General features: G+C 40.3%; 1 protein-coding gene across 2 annotated transcripts in view; it reads left to right on the top strand.

Moving 5' to 3' along the window:
• Positions 1–1,041: 1,041 nt before the first annotated feature.
• LOC137644880 (arrestin domain-containing protein 17-like) overlaps positions 1,042–27,500 on the top strand; it is a 48,488-nt gene continuing 22,029 nt past the window's right edge. Inside the window, exons 1-5 of one of the 2 annotated variants that reach the window (XM_068377762.1) lie at positions 1,042–1,077; positions 10,674–10,796; positions 17,271–17,396; positions 18,519–18,730; positions 25,722–25,907. In XM_068377762.1, the coding sequence (XP_068233863.1) occupies positions 10,682–10,796; positions 17,271–17,396; positions 18,519–18,730; positions 25,722–25,907 (639 nt within the window). In that variant the 5' untranslated portion in view covers positions 1,042–1,077; positions 10,674–10,681. The remainder of the gene's footprint in view (positions 1,078–10,673; positions 10,797–17,270; positions 17,397–18,518; positions 18,731–25,721; positions 25,908–27,500) is intronic. The other variant, XM_068377763.1, reaches the window with a different exon arrangement.

The raw sequence follows: 27,500 nt of genomic DNA, 5'->3' as shown, positions 1-27,500 counted from the left end.
GTAGAAGAGGCTCTTTAGCTATGGTAAACAGCTCCTCTAGGAGAAGGACACTCCAAAATCAAACCATCGTTCTCTGGCCTTGGGTAGTGCCATGGTCTTTGTACTATAGTGTTCCACTGTCTTGGGTATGAGTTCTCTTGCTTGAGGGTACACCCGGGCACACTGTTCTATCTAGTTTCTCTTCCTCTTGTTCTGTTAAAGTTTTTATAGGTTATGTAGGAAATATTTATGTCAATGTTTTTGCCGTTCCTAAAATATTTAATTTTTCCTTGTTTCCTTTCCTCACTGGGCTATTTTCCCTGTTTAAGCCCCTGGGCTTATAGCATCCTGCTTTTCCAACTAGGATTGTAGCTTAACATTTAATAATAATAATAATAATAATAATAATAATAATAATAATAATAATAATAATAATAATAATAAGCCTGTTGAATGTCAGTTCTCAATTCGGGCGTTCAGTTGTTTACCAATATTACGTAACATGCTGTAAGGAATATTAGTAATGTATCTACTGTATTTTATACACGTAATGCATAAGAATGATAATGTATAGATAAAAATGTCACTTCTCAGGTTTTATATAATGAAAATTGTAATATATAGATGTTATTACAAAAAAGAAAAGAAAAAAAGGGGCGTTCAACTGTTTACTAATATTACGTAACATGATGTATGGAGTATTAGTAATGTGTCTACTGTATATTATACATATAATGCATAAGAATGATAATATATAGAAAAGAATGTCACTTCTCATGTTTTATATAATTAAAATTGAAATATATAGATTCTATTAGAAGTAAAATGGTCATTAGAAATGCAATATGATAATGTTATCATAAAATATATGAATCTCTTAACCGTAAGTAAAAAATTACTTCTGAAGTTATTTTGATATAGAAAGTTATGCGAAATTATGCAGATTTTTTTACACTAAATATAATTACATTTTTCGTATTTTTTCTATCTGTTTTCAATAAAATTAAAGAAACATTAAGAATATTAAAGAAACATTACATGGATTTTGGATGTTAACTTGCGCTCAGATTCAGACACAGAAGTTGTTGTAAACAAGACGTAAGTTTTGCATTTTCTTTTTCTTTTATAAATATCTTCTGTTTATTAATCCTATTCAATTCATTGAACAATTTGTACAGCTTTAATTAAAGAATATGTTGACCAATTTATGGTGTATGCCATTCGGAAATGTGGTTTTGTGTAAATGCAATGGGTGTATTTCCCTAGTAGGCCTACTATGCGTGAAAAGCTGATACCGCATGTATAAATCGCACCAAACCAGTTAATAGAATACATACCGTTGTCATTTATGTTTAATTGAAAGTCAGGGTTTTTATTAATAAGGGAAGACATAGAATGTATGCTAACTTAAAATTCGCCGGTGGTTGGGGGTTCGCAGGAGGACGTTAGGCCTAGGCTCACCCCCCCCCCCCGTTAGGTAAGTAGGTAAGGACACGGTTTTTAGGTTAGGGGGGAAAATTTTTTATTTTTTAATAAGGGAAGACATAGAAGAATGAATGAACTTAAAATTCGCCGGTGGTTGGGGGTTGGCAGGAGGACGTTAGGCCTAGGCTCAACCCCCCCCCCCCCCCCCGTTAGGTAAGTAGGTAAGGACACGGTTTTTAGGTTAGGTTAGGGGGGAAAATTTAGGTTGTCAATATTTAATGCAAATGGGAGGTTCTGGCTGCTGACGTTAGGCCTAGTACCTCCCCCCCCCTCGTTAGGTAAGTAGGTAAGGACACAGTTTTTAGGTTAAGGGGGGAAAATTTAGGTTGTCAATTTTTATTGCAAATGGGAGGATCTGGCCGCTGATATACAAAGGCTCCGGTGGTTTTATCATCCCTGCCACCTCCATTCCCTAATAGGGGTGAATGTTGTTTGTTGGGACAGGCATAAACTTTCTTATTACCTGAAAAATCTATTTTCTTATTGGGGAATATATTTATCAATTCCTGAAATATATGAAGCTAGTTTTACAGTTTATGAAATATAATTGTTGCGACCCATCTCAGAATATGCTCCGTGTTGGAATATTCTCACTTGGCGCTGCGCAATGTGGAGATTCCCAGATCGCGCGACCAAGTCAGAATCGTATTTTGGTTGCTGTGGAGTGAAACAGATTCACGTAAATAAGCCGACTGACTCGTTTACCTTATATGGCAATAGGTGTGTTAACAGTATTAGGTTCTATGGGGTGATCTCCTCGTCGTATATGCAGTGATCAGGCCATTATGTAAAGTCAGGTCATTATGTGTGTTTAATTTGTTTCCAAGGCGTGTTAGTTATTGTAGTGGTTAATTGCAATTACCATTTGGTTTGATGGATGTTAGGTAGTGGCATTAAGGGGGGGGGTGTCGCAGGGGCTAGGCCTAGGTAGGGGTACAGGGCCATAGGTTAGGTTAGGTGGTTGTATTAGGTTCGGTAGTGCCCCGAAAATCACTGTGGCCTTAAAGGGGGGTCGCAGGGGCCTAGGTAGGGGTACAGGGTCCCTAGGTTAGGTTAGGTGGGTGTATTAGGTTTGGTAGTGGTCTTAACAGGGTCATACCCCCCCCCCCGGTAGGCCTAGGTAGGGGTACAGGCCCCCTAGGTTAGGTTAGGTGGGTGTATTAGGTTGGGTAGTGCCCTGAAAATCACAGCGGGAACCCAACACTGCATTCCAACTTTGCCGCACAAAGTAATAATTCTAACATCGCGCAACCCGATTCGGAATCGGCGCAGATTCCAACATAGCGCGGAACATAATGATTTAGTGGTATTAAAGTAGTGTATTACAGGGCAATGTAACCTAGGAAAAAAACTACTTTTTCTTATAGAAAAAATTACGCAGTCTTCGAAAATGACACTCATTCCCGTCGCAAATGAATAGTTTCAGAAATATTTATATGTATATCTATATCCTACGATAATGTGGGACCCCCAGTGGGAACTTGGGGTTTTGGGTGGGGAAAACATACTGGGGAAACGCCGATTTAGTATTGCCTTGCCTGATCGTCTGAACGATCCCCCGGTCTCAGAATTCTCCTTGACATTGTATAATGGTTCTTTTCCGCCATTAGCTCGCTTCACTCGCATGAAAATAAAACATCAAGCTCGTATGTACTGGCAAGCGGTAATGTTGAGCTGCGCACGCTAACATTACAAGAAAATAAAACATCAACCTCGTATGCACTGGCAAACGGTAATGTTCGCGCATGCGTAGATTATCAAGGAGAATTCTGAGACCGGGGGATCGTTCAGACCATCACACCGGCTAGAAACAATACTTGAGGTTGAAACTTAATCTGAGGGTAAGCTGAGAAATCGGCAATCCAAGGGATGCAAAAGTAGGTAAGGATATGGGTCCTAGGTTAGGTTAGGTGGGGAACCTTAAGTTAGGTGTTATTCTTGTACAGTATTCGTTTCCTTTTGAAAATGTTGGTTTTTAGTCATAACTTTTGGAATTTTACTCCTGTTCTGTAATAACGAACTACGAAGGATCCTTAATATGATCTGCAGCAGTCACTTTGAATACTGTAAATAAAACATTATATATTTTCAACTCTATCTTGAATACTCTTATGTAAGGTATTCTTGTGAATACACACATGACGGCTACTTAGTAAATGGAGTGTGTTGTCATTATTATAAATAACATTTGCTTCTCATGGCAACCATCCACTGACTAAAGAGAATGTCGTAAAAAATGTCCGAACTATGAAATCATCCAGGAACTTCAGCGTGAAAATTTTGGATATTATATATATATTGGTTCTGAAGTTGAGGTAATAATTGCGACAGAAAGAAAGAGAATGTTATAGTAGGTTTCGACAATAGTTACTGTAAACGCAAGAAGCCTCCACTACGTTCCCAGACTTTTTGCCCATTGATAGTTCAAGTTATTATTCACAACTCCTTTTATTCGCCAACAAAGCACGCCAAAATGGCCAGCACTTGTCCATTTCTTTAGTGAATTTCTAATTAGCATAAAATTAGAATAACGTATAGTAGGCTACTGTTGAATACTAACCTCACTTTCCTTTACTAGTTTTAAATCTAGGGTGCCATTACTTTACTTTTAAAGGTTCACTCTAAGTCATTCAACTTTTGTACTTCACAGAAGATTCTCTTCCCTACTAAACGTTTGTAACGGGTTAGCATCAAAATGGTATTGACACTTCACCCCTAACTCATATACTGTACTTGATTACCAGTATGGAAGTGATTGTTTGATGATTTTCTTTGCTTATGTGAATATCTTGCCTTCATAATATATCACACCTATCTATTATTCGTTTCACTGCAAACCATTACTTATACTCTATTGATCGTTTGCTTTTCAATATGTACATTGTGAGTTAAGAGTTTGTATGAAATAAAGGATTTGACTTGAAAACATTACAATTTTAAAGATTCCATTTGTTTTCTTAGGCTGCATATAAATCCTCGCCCTTTAATTAGGGAGGTTAATTCAGCCCGAGCTGGAGACGGTAGTTAAACTTGGATATCGAACAGTTATCCAGCTGGCGAAGGGTGCGGACGAAGATCCTCGCTCCCTTTCCCATCTGGAGTAGCGTCCCTTTTGATTTGATCGCTGTCGAGTATTCCTGCGCTTTTAGCTCCTTACCAAACTTTCTCATTTGTTTTTCTTGCAGGAAGTAATTGCAGTTGTTAACTGATTGAAGTGAAACAGGATGTTCGTATTTTCCGGGGCCAGGGTGTTTGGTGCAACCAGGTGTAGATTCACACTCCTGTACGGCTTGTAGGGAGAACGATTGTTCGCAATCATCCTCATATGCAGAGTGCAGGTCTTGCCCTCCTGTGCAGTGGGAGGGGTATGCCCTGAAGGGGAATAAATGTGCTAAACCCTCACAACCTCTTCCCAAAAAGAGCCTGTGCATGCACAGCCTTTTTTTAGTACCTCAGCCTGGTCCTTTCGGGAAGGGTGACGGTGGAAAGAGGGGAGGGAGAGGGAAACACTGATGCCAGCGTTCATCCTCTCCTGCTGCCATGAGTAGAGGAATGTCTGTCTCACCAGTGGCCGACATGGAAGACAGTGTCCTCCGGTATGGTTACTTGCTACGTATTTAAGACAGCCAGTCATCCCATCTCAGCTGTCTGTAGAGTTCCTGTTAGATCGTCGAACATTACCGAAAGCTCTTGCCTTGCACGCAGAGGTGGAAGGGATGTTAGGTAAGAATGTACTGAAAGTTGTTCAAGACTAGTCTCCGGGCTTCTACAGTCGAGCCAGCTCTTCCTGGTGGAGAAGGTGATAAGGGAGTTGAGACCAGTCATTGACCTCTCCGCTGAACAAGTTTGTTCAGCAAATGAAGTTCAGGATAGAAACTCTATGGTCTGTGCGGTCTTCAGTCAATGAGGGAGACTTCATGTTGTCATTAGATCAGAAGGATACGTACTTTCAAGTCCTCTTGAAAGTACCTCTGCTTCTCCCTCTATGGTACGGTGTACCTGTTCAAGATTCTTTGCTTTAGGCTGCTTACTGCTCCCCATGTGTTCACATGGGTGTTCACCTTGTTAGCTGCTTGGGCCCACTTATGAGCGATATGTCTCTTTATGTATCTCAACGATTGGCTGGTACTGTACTTGGAAAGGCAGCTGCTACAAGATCGAGATTGATTTCTCTCATTTTGCCTCAATTTGGGGATTGTGGTATTCTGAGAGAAGTCAGATCTCATACCCAAGCAGAGGTTGAGGTACTTGGACTTGCTGATAGACATGGAAGCAGCGAGTGTCTTTCTCACAGATGATCGAATTAGCAGTCTCGGGTATGTTGCACGGTTGTTTCTGTTTAAGACAGAAGTACTAGCTTGGTGTTAGCAGTCTTCTTGGCCGTCATTCTTTGGAGAAACTTATTCCTCACATGCATTTCCAACGGAAATCCCTTTAGTGGTTTCTGAAGGATCAATGGTGAGCCAACAGGACTCCTCCATTCTATCCTCTTCCAGTGGGGTAGGAAGTTTAGGCTGATCTAACCTGGTGGCTTGACAAGGAAAACCTCACCTGGTGAGTCCTGCTCGAGTCTCCTCCTCTGGACTTTGAACTGTTTACAGTTACATCGAAGGAGGGGTTTTGAGCACACCTAGACGACCTGGTTGTCTTGAGTGTTTGATCCTGGGAAGAGAGGCATCTGCATCTGCGCATCGATAATCTCGAAATGCATGTATTCTTTCTAGCGCCGCAAGCACTTCAAGAACATTGGAGGAGGCATTCATTAGTGTTGATGAGCGACAACACCACCATAGCAGCCTACGTCAAAAAGCAAGCGGGTACGGTCTCACTCCCTCTGTGCGAGCTGATGAAGCGGATGCACGTCTAGGCGGCATTTCATGCTATAGAGTTGTTAGCAAGGTACATTCCTGTCAAGAGGAATGTACTAGTAGATGTACTCAGTTGCTAGGACAGATTATAGGGTTGAAGTGGTCCCTACATTGTTACGTAGTGGAGAGGCTTCTAGCCCTATGGAGCTCTCTTTGGATCGACCAGTTTGCCACTCAGCAAAACAATAGGCTCTCCGTGTTCTCCCCCATTCCAGACCCATGGGCTGTGTTCGAAGATGCCTTCCAACATGGTATAGTATAACCTGGACGCGTATGGCTTCCCTCCATTTAGTGTAATTAGCCAAATAATGAATAGGGTGTTAATTACAGCAGAACTCGGGATAATCCTGGTGGCTCCCATCCATATGCCGAGTAGTATCCCAATTTACTAGCTCTTCTGGTTAAGGTTGTGAGAGAACTACCCCAGTGACCCACGCTTCTCTGTCAGTCACATCTTTAGAGGTACCACTAGTCTATAAAGTCGTTGGATCTTCACAGGTTGGAGGCTATCCAGCATCTCTAAGCGGGAGGCTTTTCACAAAGCACTGCGCAGGAGATGTCTAAATACCTGCTACAGTCCTCTACAGCTGTCTATTAGGGAAAGTGGGCCATCTTCTACGATTTGTGTTGAAGGGATATTTCTCCAGTTGGAGTATCTCTAGCGCAGATTGCATATTTCCTAGTCTTCCTTCACCGAGAGAAGTGCCTCTCTCAGTCTCATCTGTTAAAGGATATACAGTAGACCTCTCCGCTTCATGAGCTTTCTATGCTTGTGTGGAGCTTCAAACAGACCTTTCCCACCCCAGGGCATCAGGCCTCGAAGTGGGACATTACTCATGTCCTCATTACCTTTATATGTAACCTGTCATCAGACAGGGATCTGACCCTCAAGGCTATTTTTTTTGTTAGTAGGCGAGTTGCACGTACTCTCTTGTTTAGTCACCCACGCTGAGGGATGGAAGGAGGTTTCCTCCAGTACTGGGCCTCAGGTCGTAGCCAAACCCGAAACACAGTGGCACATAACCCCAGGTTTGAGACCTTCTCCATCGTCTCCCTTCGTGAAGTGTCTGGTGGTGATCGAGAGGAGATGCTTTTGTGTCCTGTGAGGGCTCTGAGGTGCTAACTGTAAAGGACACGAGACCTCAGGCATGAGTGTTGTAGACTTTTTGTCAGCACTGGCATTACCAAGAAAGGCTTCATGATATGATCCATAAAGATTACGCCTTGACTGATGAGAGAGTCAAGGTACTAGCTAGGACCAGAGCTCAAAAAGTCAGGGGTATTGGTACCTCCATGGTTTTAAAAGAAAGCTGTCAATTGGGCAAGGAATGAAGACCAGAGTTTGGATAAGACAGACCACATTTGCAATAAAGATGATCTGTCTTTTATCTATGTGGGTATAACCACAATTCTCTTGGCACCTTTGTGCTTGGTCCTGTGGTGGCTGCTCAGGTAGTTGTGTCACTACCCCAGCTCCCGACAGAATGCATCTTGTCTGTGGTAATCTGTAGATGTAAGTCTGGAATAAATGGTAGAATGATTGGCTTTTCTCCTTAATTCTTGTCTCCCTCTCAGGGACCAAGCGGTCAAATTTTTACATGCTGGATTAGACCTGATGCTGGTAAATCATATTACGAAGTTCCATTCTCTAAATCTAAAGAAGTATCTTTTCCAACCTGCCTTAATGAGGGGAGAGTAGTGGATTATATACCAACTCATTGATCATTCTAGTATGTGATTCCAAACTGATATCCCTTTTGTGGGAAGGATTTCTTTATTTTGATCGAGTATATGTATGGTCAGGTCCAAACAGTCTTCTCATCTCAGTGAAAGACAGTTAGAAGGTTGCTGGAGCCATTGCTTAGCTGAATGGAAAAGTCAAAAGTGAAGGTACTCTAGCTGGGAATAGGGCCGGGCTTTTCGCCCGCGCCCATCGCAAGGTGGATAACTGCTCGTTATCCGAATTTAACGACTGTCTCCAGCTCGTACTGAATCAATCTTTCTAATTAAAGTACTCTGGTTTATGAAGCTAGTAAAAATACATTTGTTCCGTACCTGGAATACAAACCATGCTATTTAATAGGGGTATTATTTTCGGCGTAGCTGAAATGACGAGCCATTAATTTTTAACGAGGGTTAACTACCTACACCTCTAGTTAGGGGGGTAGGGGAGGGTAGCTTGCTACCCCCCCTCTCACACACCTGTGCTTGAGCTCACTTTGCTCTCGGCTCGGATGGTGGTCGGACGTGTCCGCTCTCATCCTCGCCGTCATTTGGCAGCCATTTAATTGCTTTTGTCTTTTCTTTTTCTATTTCTGTATGTGTGAAGTTGGCCTCTGCGATCATGCGCACCTGCCCTGGGTTTCCCGACCGGCCCTGTGGAACATTCATGTGGGCGGTTGAGACTGATCCTCACGCCCTTTGTCCTTCTTGTAGGGGCCAATGGTGTGATAGCAACAATAAATGTAGTGAGTGTAGGGAGTGGTCTATCTCCCAGTGGGAGAGGTTTTCACGACGACGGAAGAAGTCCAAACGGGATATTTCTCCTTCGAAGGTTGCTTCGAAAGGAGAAAAACCCAAGGCTTTTTCTTCCGTTGCCCAAACCTCCTCAGAAGCTCCCACTCGGTCGGTCTCTTTTGAGAGACTGTCGAGCGGTAGCGTAGACCGTTGTATTGTTAACCAACCTCGGGACTTGATAGATGACGTTGCTTACCCTAGCAAAGCAGCTCCACCTCTCCCCCCGGGGGAGGATATGTCACTAACCTCCCTTTTCCAGCTTTGGTCCTCCTTAGGGCTTACAGGTTCGCCCTCCAAGGAGGTTTTGCTTAACTACATCCGATTGGGTGCCGCTGTCAAGCAATCGTCGTCACCGTCAGAGGTTGATCCTCTGTCTCTTGTCGACGTTGTGGTGTCAGAAGTATCCAATGCGGTATCACATATCACCTCTTCCATTCCAAACTCTACGGTAGCTGACGGCCTAGTTTCTCCCGTTCCTGTTCAACCTACGAGGGAGAAACTTAAGTCCATCGTCAGTCTCTCCTGCTAGTGTTTCTCCCTCTCGGGGCAGTTCATTGACAGAGACTCCTCTTCGGAGGACTGCAGAAGGTCAGCTTGCTGATCCAACGGCCCCCAGAGGGCGCATTTGTCGGAAGGCTCGCCTTCCTCTTTGCCATAGAGGCCTTCCTTCACCTCCGGTGAGGAGGCTCCTCGAGACCAATCATCCATCACTGCTCCTGCGTTGGTCTTGGACCTTTCTGCAGATCGTTCATTATAAAATAAATTTTTGAACATACTTCTCGGTAGTTATATATAATTAAATCCCCACCCTCCTCCCTTCTAGAGATTAGAGGCAGGGAATATATGAGGATTCCTGGAATGGTTCCTAGGTACCTCGCTAGGGCGCAGGGGTGGTACACCTGGCTATCTAATGGGCGATTGGCGCGAGTTTTGAATTTTCTGTCGTGACGTCAAGGACGTAAGCTATATACTGTATATAACTACCGGGTAAGTTTGTTCAAAAATTTGTTTTATAATGAAAATATTATTTTATAATGAAAATACCATATTACAGTGTATTGTTATGGGAATATTTGCTCCAACATATGATTGTTTTAACATGCGAAGCAGTTTTTGGAACGAATTAAGATCGTATGTAGAGGTTCCACTGTATTAAGATTAATACTGTTACGTCCCCATACCCTGACGAGGTGGTATTGGGAAAGTCCTAGTCTACAAGTTTCCATCTAAAGAACTTCAGAACAACTTTCTAAGACGAGTCACACTTTTTCATACCTTCACACACAGCTTGCGTAGGCTGCAGACCTTTCATAGCAAGTTTTTAGCGAGGTGCAGGGACTTCTTATTTCTTGTGTGCTTACACACTCAAATAAGGAGTCCCCGGGCAAAGCCAAAAGCCAGACTGGCTGGGACGTCCACCCTTCCTAATGGGTGAGTCACCCCTATTAAATAGCGTGGTTTGTATTCCAGTTACGGAACAAATGACGAATTCGTAGATAATTTGTATTTTTCCTAACTATACAAACCTTAGCTATTTAACCAAACTTGCCCGCTAGCCCTATCCCCCTTGAAGTCCTACCTCCAAGCAAAGTGAGTTCAAGCACAGGTGTGTGAAAGGCTGGGAGTAGCAAGCTACCCTCCCCTACCCCCGCTAACTAGCGGTGTGGGTAGTAAACCCTTGTTAAAAATTAATGGCTCCTCATTTCAGCTTCGCCAAAAGTAATACCCCTAATCAATAGCTAAGGTTTGTATAGTTAGGAAAAATAAAAATTATCTACGAATTTGTCATATTACTTTAAATTTTGTTTAATCTTTTCCCTGCAGAATTCATCATGGGTTTGGACTCACTGGAAATTGAATTGCCCCCAGGTGTAACAGTTTACTTCAGTGGCCAGGAAGTCAGGGGCTATGTGAGAGCTGTAGCGGGATCAGAAATCTCATGTAGAGGTACGGTACTTTATAATAACTTTCTTGAAATACATATGTTCTTACGCAAATATAAGTGTTACACTGCTCAAGCTGGAACAGGCATTGAATTGTTAATGGGGTAGTTATAACTACTGACGGGTTTTGCTTGTAAGCCCCACCCATCTGTCAGTTAACTAGACTAGTTACTTTTGACTTCGGCTGCAATCATTACCGATGAACTCGTGCTGCCTTTCAAAGTTCCGACTTAGTGACCCACCAAAGAAAGGTAAATGACCACCTTTATTTTCTATTCATAAAATAAGGCATAAAAGACAAAAACGACCTGAACACAGGTATTTAATTTAATAACATTCTTGAAAGTGAAGCAGACAAGTAAACTGAATACAGTACGCACATCTCTTCGTGGGCACGACATATAACGAATGGAGGTTGAGGGTTGGTTGTGACATACAGTTCATTAATTTTACAGCAATAACTGAAATGATGGTTCTTGTCGGGTACACTGCGCATGACGTCACTCATAGCAGATGATGTTCGGTTGATGAAGTGCTGTGGCAGGTTCAAATGAGCCTGAACTTGTAGGTCTCCCCTATACACAGTGAGTTCGTGCTTTGCACCACGTTGATACACTGGCTCTAGAGCAGCGAATAATGTTCCTTTGGTAATCAGCTTATATTGATTACCTTGTTCTAGCCTTTACCCGGAAAGTCCTTGGAGATCACCTAGCAACTCCTCAAAAATAATTTTTCCCTTTGTCAAAATTAATTTATTAATCTTTTATTCTTGTTAGTGTGTGTGGGCATTTACCTATACAAATTCATGAAATGGGGTTTAGGCCAGACATGTTAGGAAAGTAATGATGGGAAGTTTATGTTAAAGCCTGCCATTAATCCCCACCCTTTGATTTGAACAGGACATAGCTGTGGTGATTGCCTCTGCAGTGGGAAGAGTAGGCTAAGAAGAATTCTTCGTAATCAACTCCGGAAATCCCGAAGTTGATGCTGAAAAGCCCAACTCACTGTTTCTTTCCACACGAATACAAGTCCTAGTCCTATAATAGGAATTTGGTTTCATTGAAGATGAAACTTGGCTGTTAGATTTTTACCTCCGCTAACGAAGATGGAAGGAGGTTGTTTTACCCTCTGTTTGCGTGTTAGCTTGTGAACTGCTTCCTAGCGACAATTTTAATTGTAGAGTAATGAAACTTGCAGGGAGTAACTTTTATGTAAAAAGCTAGAAAGGATTAAATTTTGGAAGGTCAAGGTCTAAGGTCAAGGTCATGGTCAAGCAAATTGTCCAATTCACATAATCAGCCTTAAGTTTGGACACTGTTGTCACAGAGACTTCAAAATTGGTTCATATTTGAGTGTATGAAAATCCACGCCAATTAATGCATGTTAAGGTCACAGGTCAAGGTCGGGCAAAAGGTCGAGAAATAAGCCACGGTGGAGGGCTGCGCTCTACTGAGTGCCTCTCTAGTTTAAAGAGGTGTCTGTAGATAGTCGCAGGAATACCCGTTCCCTGCCTGTATATTAAGTAGCCACTTTCACTTCTGCTGCCTAGCATTACAGACATACTCTTTGGTCTAGAAAATTTTGTCTGTCTTTTCTAATTAATAATTTTTAGAGAGATATTTTGTTTGATTGATTATGGAGGATCAATGTGTAGGCATGTAGGTTTGCACTGGTACACCTGACTGCAAGTGTGGCAGGTTCATGTAATCCTTCTCGAGGTCCTAAGTCAGATTCAGAAGCCTCACACTTTATCAAGATTAATGAGTTTCATCCTTCATTTAGATTGATTGGATGACCCACCTCATACGCTAACTGCTAATAGACGGTGCACTATTGTCTATCTTCCCACAGTCTCAAAGCCCCAGACATAGGTTTGATGTGGCGCTTTCAAATCCAACTAAAGATAGGTTAGAGTTACTTGATGCACAAGTCTCAGTATCAGAAAACTCACTTAAGGCCAATAGGTCCTTGAAGCTACCACCTTTACCTCTTTCACGCCAGAGACATTTTTACTTACACTCTGGTGCGTGCCAGAGCCCACTTCCTATTGACACTGATGTTGCTAATTTGGTTCTATTGGTACCTACGGATAAACTGACTAATCTCCCCTCCATTGTTTCTGGGCCCGAAATGGCAAACATGGAAGTTGCATATATGTCCAAAATCCAAGCCTGCTCGGGGTTAGACCACTGGTCTGGAGTAGTCTCATGTTTTGCAGTAACAGAAAACCTTATGAGTGAGCATGTCCTTGAACAGTTTGAGGAATTATCCAGATCTGGAGCCCAAGCCTTAGAATTCCTTCTGCCTCCGAACGTGTACTTATGGGGTAATTGCATTCTAAAGAGGTGCGTCGCTGGCTTAGCAAGATGCTCTAGGCAGCTGTCTCCCAGGGACGGGTTATCCCCAAGAAACTATGGTTGTTCACTCCCAAGCAACAGCTAAGGAACTTTTCTTTTAAGCTAGTTCCACAGCAAAGATGACTTTTACCTCCAATGGCATTGAGGTGCAACAACCTGGGAGACAAGCCCCTAGTCTTATACTTCGGCGGAAAGGACATCCCTCCGGACGAAGAGGGCGCGGTCGCAGAGGTTCACGCTAGGGAGGTCATGTCCCTCAGCTTACCACCAGTGGGGGGATGCTTAAAAAGCTTTTGGCAAAGGTGGCAGGACTTCGGGGCTAACCCTTGGCCAATAGAAATCCTCCGTTCAGGATATCGAGTCCCGTTCATAGCCTGTCTGGTCCTCTGACTAGGTCTCTAACTATCCAACAGTTTTATTTGAAAAGCTCTTTAAAAGACCTACCGTTGTTAGATGAAGTCTCCAAATTATTAGCCTAAGAAGCAGTGGAAGAAGTCTCGAGCAACTCTCCAGGCTTCCTCAGCAATCTGTTCCTGGTAGAGTAGCTGACAGGGGGTGGGAAACCCATCATAGACCTCTCCCACCTGAACCTTTATGTGCTGCAAACAAAGTTCAAACTGGACACTCCGGCCACTGTTCTCCAGGCTATCAGGAAGAATGATTTCCTTCTGACCATAAACCTGAAAGACGCCTACTTTTAGGTCGCCATCCATCCTGTCTCAGGAAATACCTAAGGTTTCCTTTTTGAGGCAAAATATTTCAGTTCAGGTTGCTGTGCTATGGCCTATCAACAGCACCTCAAGTCTTCACCAAGGTCTTTGCCCTTATCTCAACCTGAGCTCATGCTATGGGCATCAGACTTTTGAGGTACCTGTATGACTGGCTTCAAGCAGAATCCAGAGCTCTCCTGTTGAGGCACACTGAATCTGCAGAAGTCCAGCCTTGTCCCCCAGCAGTCCATAGACTCAGTTCAAGCTGGAGTCTTTCCATCAGCTGACAGTCTTGAGATTCAGAGAATTAGCAGAAACCTTTCTAGAAGGGAAACCCCTTCCTACCCACTCTTGGCAGAAACTGCTAGGCCATCTTTTTTGATTGGAGAAACTCATTCCTTTCGGAAGAATGTATCTTTGCTCAGTGTAGTGGTAAGAACTAATGGTCACCGACATCATATCACCCTGCAATCCTGCTACATATACCTCACGAAATATCAAAAGACCTCCATTGGTGGTTGAACGAGGAGAACCTGTTAGCGGAAGCCCCCCTCCAGGCTCCTCTACCACAAATCCTCCTGTTCACGGATGCTTCTCACCAAGGGTGGTATAGATCACCTAGGAAGGGAGAAAATCTCAGACCTATGGTCAGAAAAATACAAGGCTTATCACATCATTCCTGGAAATGGAAGCAGAACAATAGCGTTACTCCACTTCTCAAAGACTCCACAGTAATGATCTACATCTCCAAACAAGGAGGCGCCGCCTTTCTCCTGCTATGCAATCTAGCAGTAGAGATAATTAGGTGGATGTAGTCCCAAGCAATCTCTCTCTTAGCTAGACTGATCACAGATGATTCACTTTGATCGCTTTCTATTACTTATAGTAAATGTATCTATGAATGAGGAAGGGCATACCTCTTAACTTCACAGAGACTTCCTTCCACCTAAGGAAGACTCCCATATAAATGACTCAGAAGTTTGTAACCACATAGGAATAAACTATGGTACAAATTTGATACAATTTGTATCTTTCTTATCCATACAAACCTAAGTTATTTATCAAAATTCCCGCCTCAACCGCCCCGCAAGTCTTTGACCTGATGTGTGTGGTGAGGAAACGCCGTAAACAAGCATTATGCACCATTTGTGCAATGGTTGCTTAGCATCTAAACATGATGCAATCAAACCATTTTTCTTTTGATTATCTGGTTATAGAGAAAACGAGACTAGGAGTAACTCATTTAAATGACTGATTTTTATAGTTAAAAAAAATACAAATTGTATTAAAATTTTAGTTGTGCTTCCCATGGTACTCGTGTCAAGCTTGGTACTACTGTATAGCAATGAGTGCTCTTCTTAAACTCCTGAACCGTTTTTGCAAAGGGCTCTTAAAGAAACTATGCCTTTGCTTAGGTTGAGTTCCTTGTATTTTGGATTCTGGTTCTTTGACTTCAGGCTCCGGAGCTGGCATCGTCATTGTCCGTTCCGCATTGACTTTACCTCTTGTTAACAAATGTTTCCACTCTTCCAACTTTTCATTTATCATCTGGAATGTGTTGGTATCTTCATCCCTCATGGTTACCTTTCCATTTTGGCCCCTTCATCCCGTTCCCCCGCACTAGTTTTTTATCGCTATTGTGTGTTTGCTTATTTCTCTTGAAGTTAGTTATTTAGACAAAGTTATTTCAATTAGTTTTCCAACTAGCAGACAATTTTGAGTATGCCTTTACTGCAGTGTTTAATAACCTCATTGATTCTCCTCGAGATCCTTGTCAGGAATCTGTTGACTGTAATCTGAGTAGGACTAGGGTGGATCCAGTCCGGGCTGGTGCCTGACAATAAGTAACCCTTTAAGTCCCCTTGTTAATCCTGTAACAGTGCACGAGAGCTCTTTGGTAAGGGTTGGGGGGTTCTGGGGTAGGCACTGGTCTAATACAGGTAGGTGGCAGAACTCGGCTGGTTGCCTTGGAACGCTGTTTTTGTCAGTGCAGAATACAATAATTTTAAGACATTTAATTGGGGCAAGGGTCTTGGCTGCCCTCTCCCTTTATTGAGGATCTTGTCGTTGGGTTGTAGGCTACTTCAGTCGGTCGTTGGTCCTTTTCCGGCTAGATCTTTATCAGACCCCTCCTCCCCTTTGATGCATCTCAGAAAGGGTCTCCCTGGGGGTCCTACCCAGTCGCACTATCCTTCTTGTACCCCTTGCCCTAGGTTTAAGGGGGGAGGGTCATGGGATTTCGAGATGCCTTTCACATTTTAGGTGGCGGCCAGTTTCCTGGATGGCGCTTCATGACTTTCTTTATTCCCTTAGACTTCAGGTTTGTTCTTGAGGTCTTTCTGCTATGTCAGTTTCTGAGGGTCAGAGGTCTCTTGTTGGTGGTTGATCCCCCGGTTGTCTGTTTGTCCTGAAAGCTCTGAGCACTGGAGTTTTTATCACTTCCGAGGTCCTGAGGTCTTTGTCCCGAGTCGTTGCCCTCTGGGCATCCTCCACTTTGTTTAGGAGGGTGAGCAGAAGGCGGGTGCCTGAGTGCTTTGCATTCTTTGTTTTTGTCTTGTTCTGTTTCCTTCTTTTCTCCTTGGCTGGTCCCTCTCTCAGTTCCTGGTGCCACGGCTCCCTTGTTGGCAAATTTCCCTGAAGTGGCCTTTTTCCTCTTGGTAAGGGTAGAAGGGACTCTTTAGGTATGGTAAGCAGCTCTTCTAGGAGAAGGACACTCCAAAATCAAACCATGGTTCTCTATTCTTGGGTAGTGCCATAGCTTCTGTACCGTGGTCTTCCACTGTCTTGGGTTAGAGTTCTCTTGCTTGAGGGTACACTTGTGCACAGTATTCTATCTTATTTCTCTTCCTCTTGTTTTGTTAAAGATTTTATAGTTTATATAGGAGATATTATTTTGATGTTACTGTTTTTAATATTTTATTTTTCCCTGTTTCCTTTCCTCACTGGGCTATTTTCCCTGTTGGAGCCCTTGGGCTTATAGCATCCTGCTTTTCCAACTAGGGTTGTAGCTTAGCAAGTAATAATGATAATAATAATAATATTCCTTGTGCTTCAGCAGGGATTCTCTAGGGGTAAATTTGTTTGTGTGTTTATTGCAAACATATCTGACAGATTTAATTACCTTCAATTTATTGTTTTTATACCATAAACAAAATTAGTTTTACATTAGTAATCTTCTAATTATAGATAGGAATTTTCAGCTCAAAACTCTTTTAAAAGGATGTTCCATTACTTAAAATTTTTGATAGTTGATCAGTGTGGATGTACTATTTTTGTCATCAGGAGATACTGAGAGTGTACGTTATAGGTTTTTGTATTGTTCTCTTAAAAATGATTGGAATATTGTATGTCATGAATGATTAAATTAGATTCTGTACATCAATAAATATTCTATTCATTTTTTTTTTCAAGAAATCACAGTGACCTTGAAGGGAAAGGCAGTGGTGCATTGGACAGAGAGACGTAATAAGAGAACTTACTCATACTCAAATAATGAATTATATACGCAAACAAATTTGGTTCTCTGGAATGGCGCAGGTATGTTAATACAGTACTGTAGTAGGATTCTTTATATTGTATGTGGATTAGAATAGTGTAGGCTTCCATTGTAAAGATTTATTGTAAATTTTTAATCCCTTTTACCCCCCAAGGACGTACTGGTACATTTCACAAAACTATTCCCTTTACCCCCATGGACGTACTGGTACGTCCTTGCAAAAAAACTGCTACTGTATTTACATTTTTTTTTTTTTTTTTGCATATTTTTGATAACTTTATGAGAAACTTTAGGCATTTTCCAAAAGAATTGAGACCAACCTGACCTCTCTATGACAAAAATTAAGGCTGTTAGAGCAATTTAAAAGATATATATATAGCAAAATGTGCTTGAAAAAACCCTTGTGGGTTAAGGGTTGGAAAGTTCTAAATAGCCTGGGGGCAAAAGGGTTAATATCTGTATAGTTTTTATATCTGTATTGGTTTTGTCAATTTCAGCATTTCCCCATATCTCCAGAGGATATATTCTATTAAATTTTTTATTGCGGATCTAGATATTAATCTCTGGCACTGTCGTTCAATTAGTTCTTTATGCATGTTGCATAATTTTTTTTTTTTTTTATAATTCTAACCATCCTTTACATTCAGATCTTCCCGGACAGTTCCATCCTGTTCATAATACTATGCATACAGTAAATTCTAATAGTCAGGCCTTCTCCATCATGAGGCTCAATACTTCACAGTATTATAAAAGTTTTATTCCAGCTGTAACCAAGTTGTGGAATGATCTTCCTAATCGGGTAGTTGAATCGTTAGAATTTCAAAAGTCCAAAGTTACAGCAAATGTTTTCACGTTGAACAGGCTAACATAAGTCTTTTTATGGTTTATATATGAAACATCTGTTTTGATGTTACTGTTTTTGGAATTGTTAATTATTTCTCATATTTATTTATTACCTTATTTCCTTTCCTCACTGGGCTATTTTTCCCTGTTGGAGCCCTTGGGCTTATAGCACACATGTGTGTTGGATCTTGTGTTTGGTAGGAACTTTTATTATGGCTTATTTTAAATTCTTTATCTCCCTTTAGTCATGAAAATTAATTAGAACTAAAACTGTAAAAACTGGATTATGTATTAATGGAAAAAAAATTCTTCTCTTTCAGATGCAAATAATAAATTTCCACCAGGCAATCATCTATTTCCATTCTCTTTTACTCTACCATCTCGTCTTCCAACATCATTTGAAGGTACATCTGGAAAGGTTATTTACACCCTGAAAGCAGTCGCAAATATCCCCTGGGGTATAGATCACGTTGAAAAGTTACCAATCATCGTCCACAATATATACGACCTTAACTTGGATCCTAGATCAACTGTAAGTAGGAAATGAATTTGGAAATTTGTAGCAATGTAAGTTTCTGTTTATAAGTTCATATATTTTTCGACTTAGCAATGACGGTCATCTTTTAATGTTACCATGTATAGTGGTGGCGGGAGAGAGAGGTGCAAGAGTCCTTTAAAAGAAACTTGAAGGCATTTAAAGACTGGAGAGCAAGGTATGCATAGGGTGCAGAGAAATGGTACAGAAAATAGGAGAAAGATTTTAGGAGGAAAGTAGCTATAGCTATTGGAAGAGCAGTAATGCAATTAAATGAAAACCTAGGAACAAGGGATGGAGAAAAGGATAATTATAAGATTTCAAACTTGAGGAAAAGGCAAAGACAGGATTTGGGGTAAATGGCGATTATCGAGAAAATGGATGGAAATATATAACACAGGGAAGACGACGTTCAGAAGAGATGGAGGGAGAGGCAACTTTTAGAGAGAAGAGCTGGGAGAGAAACAAAGGGTTAAGGGGCCAGTAATGGAGATACGGAATATAAAAGTAAAGTGGGCTTTGAGTAAAATGAAAAATGGTAAAGCACTAGGTCCATCAGAGTGTCAAATTGAAATCGTCAAGATAGAGAGGAAAGAATGTATGCTAGATGTATTATGAGCGATATGGCGATATGGGAAGAGGAAATAATGCCTAAAGACTGGGAGCAGAGTTTAATGTTATTTATATCTAAGCAGAAAGGTAATGTCATGGATTGTGTCAACTTCAAGGGAATTAAACTAACAATGGTTTGAAACTTTTTGAGAGGTTACCAGATGACGGATTGTAAAGATTGGAAAATAGCTGTTTGGATTCATGTGGGAAGAGGGACTGTGGATGTCATCTTTATAGTAAGGCAGCTATAGGAAAAGAGGCTAGAGGGAAACCAGAAGCTCTGTCTGTGCTTTTGTAGATCTAGAGAAAGCGTATGTTAGAATACTAAGAGAAGTGATCTTTTGGTGCTTGAGGAAGAGGGAAGTCTTGAAGTTGGTTAGAATGGTAGAGATGTTGGTATAAAGAACAAGGACTAAAAGTAATAACAACTGTTAAGGAAACAGAAACCTATGGAGTTAGTGTTGGATTACACCAGCGGTCAATGGTCTATTTTTATCTGCAGGGGTCATGAATGTGTTAAGTGAAGAGATCTGAAATGAAGAGTTTTGGGAGTTTTTATATGCAGATGATTTGATGATTACCGCTGAAAAGGAGGAAGACAAAGAGAAAAGTTTAAGAGTTTCAAAGACTTTGGAGAAGGGTGGCTTGAGAGTAAATGTGGATAAGATTAAAGCTGTAGTGAGCATTAAGGAAGGTAGGGACAGGATAGTTATGTATGAAAGTAGAGGCTCAGTTATAAAACAGGTGGAAAAATTTAGGTACTTGGGATCTACTATAAATTGTGAGAGGATGTGCCCTCACCGGGCTATTTTTCCCTGTTGGAGCCTTTGGGGTCATAGCATCCTGCTATTCTAACTATGCTTATATTTAGCTTGAAATAGAAATAATAATAAAGATATGAGCATCCCTTGAATAGACTGCCGCTAGGAGATACAGAATGACGAAAACCTCGCCAGAAGAGTTCCAATCAACTCATCACCTCCAAAGAGGCTGCTGTTCACAGATGCATCAAGAACACAGGAGCTTTTGCACTTTTTTTCAGAAGAGACGCTTAGAATAAAGTGCAAAAGCTTCTACGTTTTTTAAATATTTAACAATATATAACTGTGGCTTTTTAATACCAAAAATAAGTCTCCTATTAAAGGACAAATCACTAATTTTAGAGTGAATTGTATTTTCCCTAACTATACAAACATAAGCCCTTTAACCCTGGATAGGTACGGTCCTCGGACACCCCTTTAAGGGTATACTCGGACGCGAACGACCCCGACGGCAAAAAAAATTCTTGAAAAATCAGTTTTTGCAGTAACCTCCTTTTTTCTTTTGCCAAAAAAAACTTCAATGAATGCTTAAAACAACTGTAAAGATAAATACTACTCATCTGCAGAAAAACTATTTATTATAAATATTTTAAAAAATTAAGTAGAAAAAAAAAAAGACCTGACATAAAAATTCATAAAAAAAAAGTTTATACATATATACACAAATCCTTTTAGGAATTGATTCTTGAATGTTTAGGACACATCTTGATGTATTTTGGATGAAGTCAGACCCATGGAGGTGAAGATCTGAAATGAGAAAAAAAGGGTAACTTTTTTTGGCCAAAAAAAATTGTCCAAATTTCATGAATTTTTTTGGGTACCCAAATGAAATAGGAAGTGGCTAATTTTTTTAGGGAATAAACATATGTTATCCTAAAATAGAAATATGTAAAAAAATCTTCATTATTTTGTAAATTACATTTATATCAGGGGCCATATCTAAAGGTAATTTTTTGAGTACTTGGAAATTTCGTAAAAAAATACATATATTTAATATATAATATGATATTTATGCAGGTAAAAATATACCAAAATATCACAAATTCTATAGGGAACAAGAATATATATAGATAGGGCAGCTTACGCTTCGGATATGTCCACAAAATGGCCGCCAACCACACTGACTCAGACTCCCTAATCTGCCACTTGAAATGTAGGAAGGGTATGTCAATTTCAAGGTGTTATTTACTAATCTAATTATTATTGGATATGCATAAAAATTGTATGGTGGGTTGCTGGATAATTGTCGATTATTTTACGTTTATAAAATTAAAATTCTGACCCGAAAAATTTTTTTTTGAAGGGAAATAAAATCGAAAAAAAAAATGTAAAACAATATTTTAGCTAAAAAAATTTGATGATATTCAATCAAAAAAAAAGTAAACAAAATTTTCCGACAAATAAACATCTAGAGGAATCATTACTCTGTGATAGTTCCTTAGTACGTAGTAATTTTGAAAGAAATGGGAAAAAACGAAAAAATGGCAATCACAGGAAAATCGAACACATACTTATATATATGCCATATCTGGCTAAAAAAAAAATAGGCATGGGTAGCCAGATCATCTAGAAACACTTTCCAACACTATAAAAATATAAGTTTTGCGACACTACTTGCCAATTCCTTACGGTAACATGACTAAGCAAAAAAATGCAAAACAAATAATAAGGGGCACTCGCGGAAAAATGCCCAACATTCTAATATACGGGATCTCAGATAAAAAAAAAGACATGCACGTGTTAGCCCAACCATCAAGGCACACTTTCTAACACATAAACATGAAAAAAAAATCAATAATATACTGCAATTCCTTACTACGTAGTAAATTTTTACAAATATTGAAAAAAAAACAGAAATTGGCAACCGCAGTTAAATACCCAATATACCAATAACTACGTCGTATCTGACAAAAACAAAATCACGCATGGGTAGCCAGATCATCTAGACACACTTTCCAACACTAAAAAAGCAAAAGTTTTACGACACTATTTCGCAATATCTTACGGAAAAATGACTTGGCAAAAAAATGAAAAAAAATGAAAAAGGGACACTCGCGGTAAAATGCCCGACATTCTAATATACGACATCTCAGATAAAAAAAAAAGACATGCACGTGTTAGCCCAACAATCAAGGCACACTTTCTAACACATAAACATGAAAAAAAAATGAATAATATACGGCAATTCCTTACTACGTAGTAATTTTTACAAATATTGAAAAAAAAACAGAAATTGGTAACCGCAGTTAAATACCCAATATACCAATAACTACGTCGTATCTGACAAAAACAAAGTCATGCATGGGTAGCCAGATCATCTAGACACACTTTCCAACACTAAACAAGCAAAAGTTTTACGACACTATTTGGCAATATCTTACGGAAAAATGACTTGGCAAAAAAATGAAAAAAAATGAAAAAGGGGCACTCGCGGTAAAATGGTCCTCGTGGTGATGAACGACATTTTAACTAAAAAAAAAAACATGCACATGGTAGCCAAACAATCCACCAAGACTTTCCACAACTGATAACCTATACAAGTTGCACCATTCTACGACAATTTCATAATACGTAATAACTTTGATAATTATGCAAACTACCTCAGAAGGGTAAACTCGGACGCGAACGACCCCGATGCGTCTCAGAAATCGGGGAAGGAGTACAGCTACAGCAATGCACATCTGGACACTACTAGAGCGTGTAGGGGAGACACCTCCTGCAGGTCGATCACCCACAAATTCAGTCACAGGGGTGAGTCACGTGAGAAAAACCTGTTTTTTTTTGACGCTCGGGGTCGCAAACGACCCACCGTACCTATCCAGGGTTAAGTTGCTCTTCCCACCGCAACCACCATATAAATCCCAGGCCAAATATCAAGAGCTGAGCTAACTATCAGGTGGGGGGGGGTCTTTTCTTCCACCCACCAGCCAGCTATTACTACTTTAAACGTTTTAAGGGCTTCCCAGCTATGCTGAAATCAAAGGACTCATTTTTGTATAATTTGTGAAAATACAAATTACTGTACAGGTACATTAAAATTTAGTTATATGATAATGGAGATCAAAAGTTTTTAAGAGATATTGCTTCTCGGTTTTAGATGTTCTTAAATCATTGAGAAAAATAAGATTGAAATAGATTGTGGTCCTGTAGAGCAAATGGACAAACTATGGGCTGTAAATATTTGGGACATTGCTGTCAGTATTTGATGTGATTAAATTTGACAAGTTACAGAGCATGGAAAGAGGGCAAGGCTAAGATCGGATACGGGTTCAGGTAAAATATAATCAAAATCCGATATAGAAGTATGGGTCTGGACATCAGATGCATTACCCAAGAGTGCAGCTGTGAATATTTTGTTGAAAATAAACAGAGTTTTGATAATAAGATATATTTCAGAACTTATCTTCTAGTCATCTATTTCCCTGCCTTCCCACTTTCAGTGATGTCACCAGATTAGGGTACGTTTGAGTGATGTTCATCCCATGGCATCATCTAGCTGGATGACAAAGAGTCAAAGGTTTATTTTTTAATTAAAGGTTGAGAAGCCAGTGGCATGATTTTAGCATGATATTTACAAAGTATTGAAGAACTAGATTTCAATATTAAAATTCCACTTACTGCTGGGTTCCTTTTCACGTGGGAATTTGTGGTAATACTACCATGAGAGAGTTATTGGGTCCTTTGACTGGCCAGACAGTACTACATTGGATCCCTCTCCCTGGTTACGGCTCATTTTGTCTTTGCCTACACATACACTGAATAGCCTATTCTTACCACATTCTCCTCTGTACTCATACACCTGAAAACACTGAGATTACCAAACATTTCTTCTTCACCCAAGGGGTTAGCTACTGTATTGTAATTGCTCAGTGGCAACTTTCCTCTTGGTGAGCGTAGAAAAAAAACTTTTGCTGTGGTAAGCAGCTCTTCCAGGAGAAGGACACTCCAATCAAACCATTGTTCTCTAGCCTTGGGTAGTGCCGTAGCCTCTGTACCATGGTCTTCCACTGTCTTGGGTTAGAGTTCTCTTGCTTGAGGGTACACTCAGGCACACTATTCTATCTTATTTCTCTTCCTCTTGTTTTGTTAAAGATTTTATAGTTTATAAAGGAAGTATTTATTTTAATGTTGTTATTGTACTTGAAATATTTTACTTTTCCTTGTTTTCTTTCCTCACTGAGCTATTTTCCCTGTTGGAGCCCCTGTGCTTATTGCATCCTGTTTTTCCAAATAGGGTTGTAGCTTAGGAAGTAATAATTATAATAATATTAATACATGCTAGGCTATAATCCTAGTGGAAAAAGCAAGAGGCTATAAGCCCAAGGGCTCCATCAGGAAAAAATAGCCCAGTGAGGATAGGAAACGAGGAAATAAATAAACTACAAGAAAAGAGTTGATAATGAAAATAAAATATTTCAAGAACAACAACAACATTAAATTAGGTCCTTCACATATAAACTATGAAAAACTTCCAAAAAATAAGCGTAAGAGAATTAAGATAGAACAGCATGCCCGAGTGTACCCCAAGCAAGAGAACTCTAATTCGAGACAGTGGAAGCCCTTGGTATAGAGGTTATGGCACTTCCCTAGACCGGAGAACAATGGTTTGATTTTGGAGTGTCCTTCAAGAAGAGCTATTTACCATAGCTAAAGAGTCCCTTCTACCCTTACCAAGAGGAAAGTTATTTCATGGAGTTCCCCACAATGATATGGACAGACCTATTAGGTTATACGTATCAAGGAGGTGGCAAGAGTGGCAGCTGTGTCCCATCTTTGCCATTAATAAGAAAGATGAAAATATCATGGCTAATATTAACCCCTTGCTTAAAGGGTGAAGTTATTGAACTAGACGGAGAATCGGTAATTTTAGATGGTAGCAGTTCCCCATTGTGTGTTCATTGTGACAGATTACTTCTGGTTGAGCACAATGGTGTTCGGCTCAAAATTTTAAAACCATCATTGGAATACCATTATATGGGAAATTCATCTAGGGTATTTTGGTGGGCTGTGGCGCCCTAGCAGTATCAGCCAAACTCGGTCGAGTCCCTTGTCAGGCTGGGAGGAACGTAGAGAGGAGAGGTCCCCTTTTTTGTTTCATTTGTTTAATGTGGGCTACCCCCAAAATTGGGGAAGTGCCTTGGTATATGTATGTATGTATTTTGGATGTCGATGTAAATGCCCTTGTTGGGTATCTACATGAAGTAGGTCTTTTTTATTAAATTGAATATTTTTTGCTTTCAAATTAATAGATTTTACATGTGAATGGTGTACTGTTATTTTTAAATGTGGTTTATAGAATATTTTTATTGTTATTTTTGACTAAATATTTACGATGGTGCTGAATGATCTCGCTAGTTCCAGCTTCCTGCATAAGGCAATCCAGATTCATTTGCAGTTAGTATCAGAATGAAAGTTTTATTCAAAGCTGTGGGATTAGTAAGCTATGAGTATGAAAGGCTGTCAATCTTAAAATAGTATTTAAATTTGTTTTTATTTAAGTTGTTACAATTTTTGGGGTAATTCTTTCTCTCATGAGACTCATCCTTCCATTGCAGCAAGCAATAAGCTGCTCTGTGGTCAAAACTGCGTCTTATTGCTGCTGCTTCAAAACAGGCCCGATTTCTTTTGACATTTCGATTCCTCGTTCAGGATATGTTCCAGGAGAAATTATGTACGTAAATGGGACAATTCAAAACAACTGTATGACTGCAGTGGAATACACAGAGGCCAAGATTATCCAGGTGAGATGTTTTATTCTGAACATGAAATTATGTTACAGTGCTAATTTTGTTTTGAGATATTTTCTTTTTAAAGTATTTATTTCAATACTACTGTAATACAATATTTATCGTTCTGTTAACTTTGATAATGAAGCATGGTTGATAAACTATAGTATTAAGAGGATTAGTAGTGGACTTGTATGACTAGCCCTACCATACCTTGAAAAGGACTACAATAATGCAGGTTCATAGGAGGTTCATAGGAGGCCACCTTGTTGGAAAACTCATATCATAGATGCTTTGTCTCCACTAGATTTGGGGAGACGGGCAGGATTGAATGAATGTTGGGTAAGTATTGAAATGATAAATTTATTATAGAATGATTTGTTCCTGTACATATACATTTCTGCAGGAGGATATCGAGAACACCATCAATAGGGGGAGAAAGGGGAGTCATGACTATCTTACCCACAGAGCAGTGATCTTCAAGGGCCATGGCCCTTCCAGATAGCTTTTCCCAGAGCTTTTTGCTCCCAGCGCAGAAGCCAACAAAGAAGCTCAGATTTTGATCTGCAGCTCCAGAATTCTGTAATTTGAAGAATCGTGGGGACCATACTTTCCCCTTTTGACCTTAATCTGGTTGTGCCAGTAAGGAAGGAAGATTGGGACTCCGTTACCCCAGGTTTGAGTCCTTTTCCATCTCTTCCCTCTAAGACACAATTAGCCATCGGGATGACCTATGTCTCCGTCCTGTGAGGGTGCTACTGTACGAAAACCTAGTACTTCAAACCATAGCTCCAGAGGTTGTTCCTCAACCTTGGTAGGATAAAGTCGCTCTCAAAGAAGACAGTCTCTATCTGACTTTATGAGACTATCAAGCACGCATACTCCACTTCTGCAGAGCCCTCAAGCGGTCCATCTAAAGCTTGAGCTCACGAGGTCAGAGGAATTGGTTCCACCTCCGCCTTCGAGAAGAAACTTTCCGAGTGCTGAAGGCAGGAGCCTGGAAAGCCCAGATCTTCGCCACCCTCTACCCGCGGGAGTATATGTCCTCGGATACATTCTTCTTTGGTAGCTACTCAACATACTTTGTAGAGAGGCTACCTCCCTTACGGGACAAGAAGCTTCTCAACTAGGCAGTCGCAACAGAAGTCCAAGAATATAAGATAAAAATGTGCAGCCATTTTTACCTTCATTCCCTCCCTTGGTGTTCAGCAGTCTGGCCATTTTAGAGCTGGACTGGGTCCAGATCAATGCAGGTAAACTACTCAAAAGAGTACCTTTTCTATACAATTTTGTTTGTATTGAAGTACCTGGATCTCCCCATCCTTCCTGCCTATACTTTTGAACACTTGTATCCAAAAGGATGTAGATTCTTCTTAGATTGTCCACTAGTTCCTGGTAGAGGCTGTTATAATCTGAAAATCATTACATGTTCTTTCAGTCTGTAAACAAATAAGATTTGACAACAGCATTTTGAATGTGAGAAATGAATACCGCATAAAAAGAAACTCGCAAATAAATACGTATATCCACAAACATGTTTGAAAAGAAAATTAAAAGTGGCTTCTTTACTTTCAATGACAGATCAAGTTTATTCACATTATTGATACT

The sequence above is a fragment of the Palaemon carinicauda genome, chromosome 8 (genome assembly GCF_036898095.1).
Source record: "Palaemon carinicauda isolate YSFRI2023 chromosome 8, ASM3689809v2, whole genome shotgun sequence".
Lineage (NCBI taxonomy): Eukaryota > Metazoa > Arthropoda > Malacostraca > Decapoda > Palaemonidae > Palaemon > Palaemon carinicauda.
The sequence above is the reverse complement of the archived record's forward strand: the minus strand, read 5'-3'. Positions and strand labels throughout refer to the sequence as shown.